This window comes from Aricia agestis, chromosome 11 (genome assembly GCF_905147365.1).
Source record: "Aricia agestis chromosome 11, ilAriAges1.1, whole genome shotgun sequence".
In the NCBI taxonomy this organism is placed as follows: Eukaryota; Metazoa; Arthropoda; class Insecta; order Lepidoptera; family Lycaenidae; genus Aricia; species Aricia agestis.
Genome location: NC_056416.1, coordinates 6,332,887 through 6,347,721, shown reverse-complemented (window position 1 = coordinate 6,347,721; position 14,835 = coordinate 6,332,887). Strand labels below are relative to the sequence as shown.

The window sequence follows — 14,835 nt, the reverse complement described above, 5'->3', positions numbered from 1 at the left end:
CATGTAACGATTTTATAACTACAATAATATTAGGTTGTTTTATATAAAAATTCAAAAGGTTTTTTACAATTGACTAAAGTATATAGGTGCCATTTTGTTCGATAACTTTTTGCCATCTTGTTGGTAGGAACATGATCCCATCGCTATAAAAACTGCGACAAGTGGTTTTGGCAGTCCTCTTGTGATGTCAACCTGACACTGCCTAAGGAATTCTGCAGCGACCGAAACAGGTGGAAATCTGAAGGTGCAAGGTCAGGACTATCGGCGGATGCATTTAACACCTCCCAGCCAAACTCCTGTAACTTTTGCTGAGTGGCTAAAAATGTGTACTTTACACATCTCACTCTACTCAACACTCTAGCGTTATCATGGTGAAAAACTACACCCCTTCTGTTGATTAATTCCGGCCGCTTTCTCTCAACTTCTTGCTTTAATCTCATCAGTTGTTCGCAGTACAGTTCAGAATCGATGGTCCTGCATGTTGGTAACAGCTCATAATGAATAACGCCCGCTTCCAATCCCACCACACACACAGCATCACCTTGTTGCGAGTTAACCCGGGTTTCGCCACAGTCTGTGAAGCCTGACCGGCCTTTGACCACGATCTTTTCACACGTTCTTCTCGTACGTGATCCACTTTTCATCACCAGTTATCAGCTTCTTCAAAAATGGTCCGGTTTTATCACGTCGTAATAAATATGTAATCACAAATTATTTATTACGACGAAAAAAAAAACACACGGTTCATTAGGTTTCTTTCAGTGAGCTCATAAGGCACCCAAATATCGAGCTTTTTTGTGTACAGCTTTTTTCAAATGAGCCAAAACCGTTTTGTGGTCAATCGCCAGTTTTTCATCTACATTGTAACAACTAATATGCCGATCTTGCTCCACTTTTCCAAAAATGGCATTAGTTTTGTCCGTAACAGGGCGACGAGAGCGACGTGCATATCTTTGATATCAAAATTTCCGGATAAACGGAAAACGCCTAAACCAAATTTGCACTACTCTCACAGATACTGCATTAGGTCCATAAACATCACAAATTTTTTTCGCGGCTTGAGTTGCATTTTTACCTTTTTTGCAATAAAAATTTAAAATGTATCAAATTTTTTCATTAGAATTACTCGTTTTAACAATAATAGAAACAAATGAAAATCTCACATTTACCCTATTTGAATTAGGCTTTTTAATGATACCAAAATCAGCCAGATACAATTGGTATAGCCCAAGAAATTTTATGATACATACTTACTTTAATGCGAAAAGACTTTTTCCCCAACCCATTTTTATAGTAATATAATATCTATGGACGCTTCACACCACGTCAGTCTGGCCCCATGCTAAGTACCTGAAGGACTTGTGTTACGGGTACCAGACAACGGAAATATATTTAATACTTTTATACTATACATATATTTAAGATTTTTATTATATAATACATATATTTAATACACACCCATGAGTCCCATGACCCAGGAACTTTGAAAACTTTTTGTTCCGTCGGCGGGATTCGAACCCGCGACCCGCGGCCTGAGCTACCGACAGCCCACCCACTGAGCCAAAGAGGTCGTCGAAATATAGTCATCATCACAATATTATGTTTTACTAGCTGGTGCCCGCGACTTCGTCCGCGTCAGCATAGTAGATCACGTCCCAAGTATTATTTTTCAAAAATATTCAATCTACAGAATTGAGATTCTTACGATTTTATTATAATATGTATAGATGACCTAGTTTGTTTCTAAAAAGGAGAAATAAGGCGCAATACAAACGCCAGGACACCATTTCGTTATAAGTAACAGATCCATGGTGGGGGGGGGGGGGGGGGGCAGATCAAATGACACTCGAAAACCGTATGTTTAGTGTAGTTTTTAACTTTGTTCTTAAAAAAGGAGAAATACGTCTACGCGACATCGTTTTGTTTAAAGAAAATTGTAAGGAGGTTTGGGGGCGCGCAGCCCCCCCCCCCCCAAGAAACGACCGGCACCGAAGCTCGATATAAATCAAACGACACTCGAAATCTGTATAGATAAGATAGATAAAAGCTCATAGCAAGGCAAGGAGTGGAGATAGATACGAAGTGTAAAGGAGAAATTTGTAGAAAATTGTATGAGCTTTCATTATGTATCGAACTTTTTTTCTCTACAACGCACCGTTTTAGCGAAATGAGCAAAAAACTAAAAATACTGAAACTTGAGCCCCTCCAACCACCCTAGGCGATATCGTAATAATATATAGCCTATGTGTTGGCCCGACTTCTAAGTAATATTCGTGCAAAATTTAAAGTAAATCCATCCAGTACTTTCTGAGTTTATCCGGGACATACATACAGACAAACAGACAAAAATTCTAAAAACTATATTTTTGGCTTCCATATCGATTGTAGATCACGTTCCAAGTATTATTTTTCAAAAATATTCAATGTACAGAATTGAGTCTCTTACGATTTTATTATATGTATAGATTGGTTACTTTTTATTTTAAATAAAAATTTAAAATCTAATAGAAAATAAAATTAAACACACTAAGGGCCTGTTTCACTACTTCCTGATAAAGTACCGGATAGGCTGTCCACAACTTTTTTGACAGATTCTCCATACTTTATCTGTCAAGTTAAGTATCCGGCACTTATCCGGAAGTGGTGAAACAGGCCCTTAAAAGAACATAGCAATAATATAGAATTAATATTATTTTTATCTGTATTTTTTTTTATTTTTCGACAGCAACTGCTCATCAACCTCTAGATTATAGCATGGTTTTGCACCAATCAGTTACTTTGTATCATGTATGCAAAAGACTTTCAATGGTGTCTGTATTTAGCCTGTTTCGTTGTTGAATTTTTACAAAATTAATCATATTTACAAAATTCTGTAATTCTGTATAAATATCTGCATCCAGTACTTATCTGTATTACTCACCAAAAATCTGTATAAATACGGAGAAATCTGTATATATGGCAACACTGATGTTACCCCACACTACACACGCACACACGCACGCACGCACCAACTCCTCACTACGGTGAGGCGTTGGGTCGCGTCGTCTATATTTTATCGTATTTGGCGAGCGGAGGATTCAAATAAAATACATAAATTAACTGGAGTTGAATTAAAAACTGTATTAATAATGACAATTTATTTTCTTTACGTATTTATTTATTCTTAATCAATAGGTTTTTCATACTAACTTTCAACCCTTATTCCACCCCTTTAGGGGTAGGTTTTTCGGAAATCCTTAAATATGTATATTTTTGTTTTTAATCTGTAGCCCAATAATAAAGCTTCATGTTTCTAACTCAAGAAATAACGGACTTTCATTCACACTTTCAACCCCTATTTCAGCCCCTTGGGGGTAGAATTTCCAGAAATGCTTAAACACGTATCCATTAATATTTAATCATTAGCCTAAAAATAAAGTTTCAAGTTTCTAACTCAAGAAATAACGGACTTTCATTCACACTTTCAACCCCTAATTCACCCCCCTTGGGGGTGGAATTTCCAGAAACGTTTAAACACGTATCCATTAATATTTAATCATTAGACTAAAAATAAAGTTTCATGTTTCTAACTCAAGAAGTAACGGACTTTCATTCACACTTTCAACTCCAATTTCACCCCCTTGGGGGTAGAATTTCCTAAAACGCTCAAATACGTATTCATTCATTTTTAATCCGTAACTCAAAAATAAAGTTTCATGTTCCTAACTTAAGAAATGACGGACTTTCATTCAGACTTTCAAACCCTATTTCACCCCCTTCGGGGTATAATTTTCCAAAATTCCTTCCTTAGTGGGTGTCTACTTAATAAAACAACCCTACCTACAAAATTTCGTGACTGTAACTTTAACAGTTTTTGCTCAGCGATGATGAATCAGTCAGTCAGTCAGGACATGTAATTTTATAAGTATAGATAGATAGATAGATAAGGTCTTAAGAGCCCATATGACCCTAATTTGACTACATACTCAAAAAATGCTCGATAGTTTCTTTTTTACAAAAAACCTTGTTTTAGACACATTTTTGCTTGGATCTTCGAAGTTTACTGTCTTTTCTTCAATATTTTTTAATATCTTAAAAGGTATTGATAAAACCTAAATTTGCTCAAAACACTTTTTTCATAATCATTATAATTTATAGTTCGTCTTTTATTCAAGTAAAACTAACTCGGCGATGATTCCGCGCCGTCCTTTTTCACCTGGCATATGAAAGACGGGCGTGAGTGTGAAGAGAGAAGGACGATGTTTGATTTTTAGAGTCAGGTGAGCTCTTAAGTTAAATAAATAAAGAAGTAGTCAGGAATGCTTCGGTTAAAAGAAGTAATAATTTAACGTAATTCTAACTTTCGTCCCGCTGCGCTTATCGATGTTGCCGTTTTCCGCCTCCGTCGTCTTTTTTTTTTTCTTTTTATGAAATAAGGGGGCAAACGAGCAAACGGGTCACCTGATGGAAAGCAACTTCCGTCGCCCATGGATACTCGCAGCATCAGAAGAGCTGCAGGTGCGTTGCCGGCCTTTTAAGAGGGAATATGGGTAATAGGGGAGGGTAGGGAAGAGAATAGGGGAGGGTAGGGGAGGGTAGGAAAGGGAATAGGGGAGGGTAGGGAAGGGAATAGAGAAGGGAATAGGGAAGAGAATAGGGGAGGGTAGGGAAGAGAAAAGGGGAGGGTAGGGAAGGGAATAGGGGAGTGTAGGGAAGGGAATAGGGGAGGGTAGGGGAGGGAATAGGGGAGGGTAGGGAAGGGAATAGGGGAGGGTAGGGGATTGGGCCTCCGGTAAACTCACTCACTCGGCGAAACACAGCGCAAGCGCTGTTTCACGCCGGTTTTCTGTGAATCCGTGGTATTTCTCCGGTCGAGCCGGCCCATTCCTTCCGAAGCATGGCACTCCCACGTCGAGAAGAAAAATAGAATACGCACCATGGGCAGTTAATAGGAAAGTCTTAGATCACATACCGTATTACATGTGATGTGAGACAGACTATTCTACTATTCTACTAGGGAATATTTAGATAGAATAAATTATAATTAGTAAAATATCATTGCAAAAATTTTGGTACTATTGCTTGCTACAGCCATACTTACTCCAGTCCAGATTTTACGCTACTTTTATACCGAAACGAGTCTCTCTCATTGCTTGGGAACCTAATTATTTTGTTGAAAGACAAAATAAGTTTATTTCAGCGGAACCGATTTTGATCATCGATTTTGTACCTGGGTCAGTAGCGGCGTTAGGGGGGGAGGGCGACGCTGGGTGATCGCCCAGGGCGCCGGATAAAATGGGGTGCTGAAGGCAATAAAAAGGGGCGCCAAAAACTGCAGCACTGGGTTCTGCAAAACTTTGGGAATCCCTGGGTTATAATGTACCTATAATGTATCCCATCTGCACCGAATCCAAGTTTTAATTCATGCAGTAATATTATTTACTAAGTATGTATAATTAATATGACCTTATTATATAATAGCGGTAAGATTCAAATTTTAAAACATGAAATTTGCGAGTCAAAATAATATTATGTTATTTATTGTGTTAGTTTTTCGTATTCAATTACTAGTAGAAGTGTGTTCAATTGCTCACACAAACTATGTCTTAATGTGAAATCTTACTGTAAAGTCAATCAATTACTTTTCTAATAGTTTTATTCTCTATTTATTAAGGAGCGATTAATATACATATTATTTTATTATTTATTATCTATAATATACAAGGTGTAACAAATAAATTAGTGAAAACACTATGGGTGTGTTATAATATTATGTGTCCCTAATATAAAGTTCACCTCCAAGTAGCGCAGAAAAAAATACTATTGAATTTTATGTTTCTAAGAATAATGCCCTAACGCGAACCTCTACATACAATAAGACGTACAATAAGTAGGTATTAAAAAGATACACCATCTTATTACCTTAGATAAGTATAGCACAGTTTCCCATGTATACATAATTTTCATAATGTATAATGTAGATGGAATGAAGTGACCCATATCTGAAAAATTTGTATAATGATCCCGTTTCACATATTTTGTGCTACCTTCATCAAAACATCACACGCTGCGAGCAAAATACGTATGCAATAAAGGATGTAATTAATGAATATGAAAACCAAAAAAGGGTCCTAATTTATTATACCATACTCAAACGTGACCTCATGCTTAAAATTTATGTCGCCACAATATTCGAGCACAAAAACTGTTTTACGCGCGCTTTTTGCCAAAATGGCGGCGTCTAGCAATTTAATCCGGCCATGTGGAGGACGTCACGGTAATCTAATTGCAAATATTCGGTACAGCCCGGACGGGCACAGCACGGGGTGAATTTTAAATTAGCAGCGCTATGCGATGCCCAATTTTCAATTTTTTCGCATTCCTCGCTTCATAGGTACGCTCGTCACTGGTGCTTTCTCGTGCGGAAATTAGTTTTATGAATATGCATGTTCCTTGTTTGAATTTTGCTTTTTTTCACGTTTATTGTTGGCACAATGATTTCTACTTGCAGCGTTAGTTTCCGAACCGGTGGTAGGCACCATGTAGACCTCCTGAAATTATTTGTTTCAAATTTATTCAGAATTTTTATGTTTATTTTAGAGAAATTGATTCAAAAGACTAAGGTTATGTGAAGCTGACCCGACCGATCAAGAACATTGACTTGACACTCAATCATTCAGAATCAATGTAAAAAGTACAGTCGAATCCAGATCTATAGTTCTACCCGAACTTTTTCTTAGTACCTAGTTAGTTAAGGTGTCCAAAAGTAACCAAATCTCGACTAAGTATACCTTACTATATAATAACTACACTTCCACCGTATAATACAGTGAGTAAATAAGTGCACCTAAGGTACTTGATCATCCGATATGGATGGAATAATATGCGAGTCAAAATATGTTTTAAAATGTAGGTCGATTTCCGTAGCGAGCCAGCTGCCAATTTTTAACCGGCAGATACTCATACAAATATTGACTCAAAACATATTGCCATCTCAATACGTTACTCAAACAACCTCAATTCGTTGAATCAATAATTAACACATTTTATGTTTAAAACTTGTACAAAATCTTTATTATTAAAGTCATACAAAATCGCATTGATTACCAATTGGATCTCCACCAATCGCCTGAACAAGCTGGATTTCGACCAGGCTTATCAACAACCGATCATATCCACACCGTGAACCAATTCATAGAAAAGTCTAATGAATTTAATGTACCCTTATATTTAGCCTTTATTGATTTTAGCAAAGCATTCGATAGCATATTTCATAACAAATTTTTTTCAGCCCTCAGTAAACAAAATATAGAACCTACTTACTTAGACCTACTTAAAATAATTTACAAACAGTTTAGCTGCCGTAAAACTACAAACTACAGGCCCAAAATTCAAAATTGAACGGGGTGTCAAACAGGGTGACCCTATCTCTCCACGCCTATTTACGAGCGCCTTAGAAGAGTTTTTCAAGAAAGTGTCAACTGGGGGACAAGGGTATTGTTATCGATAAGAAAAGGCTGACAAACCTTCGTTTCGCCGATGACATAGTTCTGTTTGCTACTTCTGCACAAAACCTGCAGTCCATGCTGCGAGACTTGAGCATGGCAAACCACGAGGCGGGACTTCGGCTGAATCGATCAAAGACCAAACTCATGACCAACAGCACGAAACGTAACGTCGAGGTAAACAGGTATGAGTCGCATTATGTTGACGAGTACGTATATTTAGGCCAAATAACATCCTTTAATAATAGACAAGACAGGGAAGTAGACCAAAGAATTGCGAAGCCATGGAAAAGCTTTTGGTCTATGAAAGGAACAATGAAAGGGGACCTTCCACTTCGCTTAAAACGTAAACTCGTCGTGGCTCGGAGTTTGTCAAAGAGCTGTGGAGCACAGCATTTTAGGTGTCAAAAGGATTGACCGCATTCGAAACACCGCTCTGCGCTCCAAGACGAGAATAATGGATGTGGGTAGAAAAGCTGCTGGTCTAAGTGGAGCTGGGCAGGGCACGTCGCCCGCATGCACCCGGACGATGGGCGCGTCTAGTTATAGAGTGGCTACCGAAAGGTCGGCGAAACAGGGGCAGACCCATGAAAAGGTGGCGCGACGAACTAGACGCTGTTGGTAAAGAGTGGCCAAACACGAGAGGAGGCCTTTGCCTAGCAGCACGGCCGTAGCTAGAGGGGGGCATTGGGGGGCAATGCCCTACCTTAAAAATACCAAAAACCAAGTAAATCAATCAATTATGATTTTTTTTTGCTTCTGCCCTACCTGTAACCAATGCTGCCCTACCTCAAATCTGACTCTAGCTACAGCCCTGCCTAGCAGTGGGACACAAACGGCTAATTAGAATAGAATAGAATATGTTTAAAAAAACAAGAGAAGCTGAGAACAAGAAGAGAGAACGAACAAAAAAACAAATATTGTAAGACGTTTTTGTACCCCATTTATGCAATAAATCTCTATTCTATTATATTTTGCTGTGCGCTGCTCTGCTCTGCTCTGCTATGCTCTGCTCTGCTCTACTCTGCTCTACTCTCTACTTTGTTCTATTCTATTCTATTCAAATTACTCATAATATATTATTACGTACCAACTCGTACAGTTTATTACTGAAACTCGTAATGCTTTGTCTAAAGGAAAAATTTACATATTTGACGTTGGAAGCTGGAGCTATAATAATAATACTAGCGACCCACCCCGGCTTCGCACGGGTATAATCAAATCATTTAATTCAGGCATCAGAGGCCCATATAACAAATACCTTAAATCTAACATACATATAATTATATAATAAATACCTTAAAACTAACATACATATTTTATATATACTTAAAAACTAACACTGTCACATTTTGTATAAAATATATTATAGCCTATGCCACTCACTGAAGAAATGATGATAATCGGTTCAGTAGTTTTTAATTCTTATATTCATTACTACCCGTGGCCCGCATTGGTCGGTACCACCGCAAAAGCTACGTCCTGCAATTTTTAAATCTGTAATATCTTCGAAAATATTCATTTAAATCATATGCTGTAAAGGGCCATATAGATATACAGGATGTAACAAAAATAAGTGATAATACTTTAGGGTATGTACGTGTTCCTTGTAGAGAGTTCACTGTGAAAGTAGCAGCGCTGAAAGACCAAAAAAAATTTTCACCTTTGTATGGGGAAACTCGTGACGCTCGGGCCCTTGCCCATACAAAAGTGGAAAAAAAATTCGTCTTTCAGAGCTGCTACTTTCACAGTTAACTCTCTACAAGGAACACGTACACACCCTAAAGTATTATCACTTGTTTTTGTTACACATTGTATATTAAATAAATAATGTCTTGAAAGTATTTAATTGAATAAGGATTATTGCCGTATTGATTAAAATCGCTTCGAAAATTAGCCATTATTTGTCGTAAAAAGTAAATGACAAAAAATGTTATTGTGGGATATCCATAAGAGATAGACATATACCATCGCGGAGTTTTCTGTAGACCTTTTCAATGTGTATATTAATTGGTACATTATTTTGATAAATCTCGTAGGGTTCAGCCTGCGTTTGCAATGTAAGCGGAAAAAAATGTAATTATTTACGACATCACATTAGAAACCCCAACAATAACAGTATTTCTCCACTATTTAATGAATGTCATTATACTTAATATAAACCTTCCTCTTGAATCACTTTATCTATTAAAGAAAACCGCACCAAAATCCGTTGCGTAGTTTTAAAGATTAAAGGGAACAAAGGGACATGAGGGAAAAAAGCGACTTTGTTTTATAATATGGGATGATAAAGGTCCAGTAAAAGTGTTTAATAATTACCTATTGTGTTTCACCAATTTTCCGACACGATAATATTATATTATGTAAACAGCAAAAAAAATGCCAAATCTTTAATCTCATTACCAAACGTATCGGATAATCATAAAACGCCAGATATAAATCGTAATCCATCGCTTGCATTTGAGCGATTGTAAAAAGTTGTGGGCGGTTTTGTTGAATTAAGATTATTTTAATGAAACCTAATAAAAAGCTCTTAAAGATAAGCCTTTCAACTGATTTTTCGAAGGGATTATAATCTTATTTTGTCTACTCTTAAAACAGGCGAGTAAAATTTATTTTCTCTGGTCTTAAGCAAAATGTTATTTATAGATTTGTTCGCTCCAACCCCAATACAAAGAAACGACTGACCGACAGACAGTGGAAATAAATTATTATGTCTGGTCTATATCAGTGGTTGCTCCAGAAAGCATTTTCAAGGTTGTATCCAAATATAATATTAGTTTCCTTTACCTAAATATCAATCTTGAGACGAAAGTTTACGTTAAGACTTAAGATCAGTGCCGGTTTTAACTCTATCAGCGCCCTAGGCAAGGTTTTTTCTTGCCCTTCGCCCTTCTTCTGATGGTGGATTGATAACTAGTAGACATGCGCGGCACTCTTTTGGCACTTTGTGTGTTACCTTTTATTCAAATAAAAAGCTGAAATAACAATAAAATAAGGATTTTATTCAACAGTCAATTTAATTATTTTTCTTGGCGGGATTTCATTAACTAGTAAGAGGTTCGCTGTCACATGGAAATTTTAACACGGGTTCGTGGAGCCGAAAGTTTGAGAAACCCTGTTCTAGTGTGAAAACATTGCAGTAATAATGAATCACGTATTACGGGATCTGTCACTGTTGTAACATATTATTATAATATTGCAACAAATATTATACTCAGCAAAGATTGCAAACTCGGTCAACGTTCTGCAGTTGCAATCACAACATTTATTTACTCACTAAACATGGTTCACAATAAATATTTATTTTTATGTATCGTTGTTTCTACAAGCGAAACCCACTTATTTAAAAGAAGGAGAAAGTAAAGTTTTAAATTGAAGTGTAAACATTTAAAAATCATGTGAGACATGATTTTTAAATGTTACTACAGCACTACACTACTAAAGCACTACTAAAGCACTACAGTACTTATAAGAAGAGTGGTTACTTCGCTCGAAAAAATTACTGTATAAACATCCACAACGGATACAAAGGCCTGTGTCTTTTTTGGTTGCTCTATAATCTCATTCCCCGATCGGTGACTCCAAACTTCACACTTCTGGGTAATCGGTCGGTGACTCCAAACTCCACACTCCTGGGCTTTCTACCTGTGATCACTTGCCATGGATTTGTCTTGACGTTCGGATTCCAGTTCGGAATGACCACTCTGCCGCCTTTTGGTAATCCAGAAAAAGTGACATCTCGAGCTACTCTCAAGAGTTCATTTTCTTTTTCCAACTCATCACATAATGATGATGAAATTAATAAAGCGATGAATACTAAATACTGAGATGCGAACATCTTGCTTGTTATCTTTGAATGTTATAACACAGTCTTGTAGCTGTTTTATATAGCATCGACGAACTTAGGGGAATAACCGTAGAGTTCACGTTAAAGTTAGCGCTAAGTGCTCATCTAATATATAAAAATAAGTCGGGTTTTCCTTCCTGACGCTATAACTCCAGAACGCACGAACCGATTTCCACGGTTTTGCATTCGTTGAATAGGTCTCGGGCTCCATGAGGTCTATAGAAAAAAAAATCAGAAAAACTTCAATAGAAAAGCAGGAAAACAGGGAAAATCATTTTATGGCAAAACAATGTTTGCCGGGACAGCTAGTTAACATTATACAAAACTACTTATTTCTATGCCGGGATTTTTTTTCTATGGGGATTGGGGAGCGCGGACATGCAGGTTTCACTGCTAATTTTCCCTTCCCTACCCTCCCCTATTTCCTTCCCTACCATTCCCTATTCCCTTCCCTACCCTCCCCTATTACCCTATTCCCTCTTAAAAGGCCGGCAACACACCTGCAGCTCTTCTGATGCTGCGAGTGTCCATGAGCGACGGAAGGACGGAAGTTGCTTTCCATCAGGTGACCCGCTTGCGCGTTTGCCCCCTTATTACATAAAAAAACAATATGTACAAAGTACCTCACTGATAATAATTATCTACTCTGTGGATATACCTTGTTCACAACTTGTGTTGTGGTGACCTGATGGAGGGATCCATAAGTAATCAAGGGAACTCCTCAAAATTTGTATAGAAACATCCGGTGACTTATGTTTCGTGAGAAGTATTCTAAGCATAATAATATGCCACCAACAAGTAAGATTTTTTACCGAGCTATACCATGGTACGGAAGATGCTGAGAGAACTCCTGACTCTTTATAGATACAAGTTACGGAGTTTCAGCGTTGTTTTCAGAGCGGAAAGCATAATATACTACTATGCAAATTACATTCATCATCATCATCGCTACCATAAGGCATAAACCAGTATACCATGCCTCGTCCTATTTTGACCCTATTACTATTCATAGTCTTTTAATATCTATATTTAACTGAAACCACGGGTAACACCGCAGGCCACAGCTAGTACTTAATATAATACAAATTACAATAGACTATTTATCATTGTATTATTTAAGTATGAGCCATAATGTTTCGGGGATGAACCGTAGACTAAATATTAGCAAAGATTTCCTTATCGAGTGTCAGTCTGTGTCACAGGTTAATGAGATAATATGATGCGTAAGTTCAGCAGGCTATGTTTATTATTTAAACTTTATAGATGGTGTTGAGAGTTTGGGCATCCCCTTATAAAAAGTCCCTCATAATAATCTTTTTGACATTATAATATTACCGGTTTCAGTACTACCAGCGCTCTGGGCGAGAATTCTTCGGCGCCCAGGGTGCTAATAGAGCTGATAAAGATGGCGCCCCTTTTGTTTACCTTCAGCACCCCTTTTTATCCGGCGCCCTGGGTGGCCGCCCGGCGTCACCCCTCCCCTCCCTCTCCCCCATTACGCCGCTACCGACTCTAAATATCTCTATATTACAACTTCATCCTAGTCGGTTCAGCGGTCTAATAGTAAAAAGATAGCCAGTCAGAAAAACACAAGTTACCATGATTGTGAGTGACGTCACATTAATTTTCGCATGTAAAGGTGAAAAAAATAGTTACTCTTTCAGTGCTGCTACTGTCACATTTAACACTTTATTATATCCCAATACAAACCCTAAAGTATTATCTTTGTTTTAGCTCCGTGGTATTATATCAGATTAGTTTTGTTACATTCTGTATACGTTGTTGGGAGTTGGGACAACTCCATGGATCAACTCGATAGAGAACATAATATTCACCATGTCACCACTCGAGCGTTAACCAATCCAAAATAGTAATCCAATTTTAAATGCGAAAGTGTGTCCGTCTGTTACCTCTTCACGCCTAAACCGCTGAACCGATTTTGCTGAAATTAAAAGAAGGAAAGGACATTAGATACTTTTATCCCGAAGAAATGTACGGTTCCTGCTAGAAAATGATTTTTGGCGAAATGTAGTTGCTGGTGTTATCTAGTTTATGATAAACGTTTTCGAACCGTAGCCCGTAGCGGCCGTAGCTATATTTTTCCGGGATGTATAGACTAACCAAATTTCAGCCAAATCGGTTCAGCCTTTTGAGAGTAAAGAGGTAACAGACAGGCAGACTAGTCACTTTCGCATTTATAATATTATTATGATAAAAATTACTATCTAAGATAGGTTCTACTCAAAACTTTGGTCATAAATCCATAATCTTTGTCCCTACCCAGTGGCTTTATTAAACTTACAAATAAAATTGTGACTCCAATTTTTCTATTGGCATTTGGAGACAACAGCTAACAAGCTACGTAAAGTACCTACTTAGGTAAATAAAAAGAGTAAGTAGGGTAAGTATTATTAATACCAAGAAACAGCGGGATATTAGGTACTAAATGGAACTAAGAAAGATACCCACGGGAAAGTACCGGCACAGTATTACAATATTTACCCTAGTACAGGTCTTGCAATTTCCTTATCGCTAAGTATAAATACTGTGAAAATCTGAGAACGCGTCAGAATTAACCATTGCGTTCCAAAAGACGTACAAGAATTAAGATGCACAAGTTGATACTACTGGTGCTGGCTTTTATAGCGGCAGAGGCAGTAGGCCAGCGCTTCATTCTTCCAACCTATCGACCTCCACGGACCAGATCACCACCTATTATAAGAATGAGACGCGAAGACAGCGAACCTCAATGGTTGTACAAAGGAGACGCACCACGTGCGCCATCTAGCGGCGACCATCCGCTGATCCCGAACTTAATTGATGATGTAAGATTGGATCCCGACAGAAGGTACGCTCGTAGCCTGGACTCGCCGAGTGCTAAGCGAGGAGGCGGAGCCCGTGGAGGACATTCATCGGGCAACAGAGACACAGGAGCGACGCATCCCGGATACAACCGCCGCAATGCGAGAAGTCTTCAAATACCACAACCCATACCGTTGAACCCGTTCCGAAGACCGCCAATATACGAGCCGAGACGCCCGCCAGTGACACCAATGAGACCTATTCCTATTTATGTATAAATTAGATGTAAATCTTTCATCATCATATTATAATAAAATTAGTAGTGAGTCCTATTTTTGTAATTAAAATTATTATGTCAACTGTAACTAACAAGCTAGGTAGAGTACTTAGTTAATAAAAATAGTAAGCAATAATAATATTATTAATACCAAGATACAGTAGATTCTAGGTACCAACTAAGAAAAATACCCACGGGACAGTACCGGTCTCGCAATATTCCTTATCGCTAAGTATAAATACTGTGAAAATCTGAGAACGCGTCAGAATTAACCATTGCGTTCCAAAAGACGCACGAGAGTCAAGAATCAAGATGCACAAGTTAATACTACTGGTGCTAGCGTTTATAGCAGCAGAGGCAGCAGGCCAGCGCTTAATTCTTCCAATTTCGACACCACCACCTATTATTCTTCCAACCTATCG

General features: G+C 37.9%; 1 protein-coding gene across 1 annotated transcript; it reads left to right on the top strand.

Annotated features, from left to right (window-relative positions):
- The first annotated feature begins 13,919 nt into the window (after positions 1 to 13,919).
- On the top strand, positions 13,920 to 14,466 carry LOC121731803 (lebocin-1/2-like). Its single transcript, XM_042121440.1, has one exon. The coding sequence runs from the start codon at positions 13,944 to 13,946 to the stop codon at positions 14,412 to 14,414; it is 471 nt and encodes a 156-aa protein (XP_041977374.1). The 5' UTR covers positions 13,920 to 13,943; the 3' UTR covers positions 14,415 to 14,466.
- Positions 14,467 to 14,835: the final 369 nt, after the last annotated feature.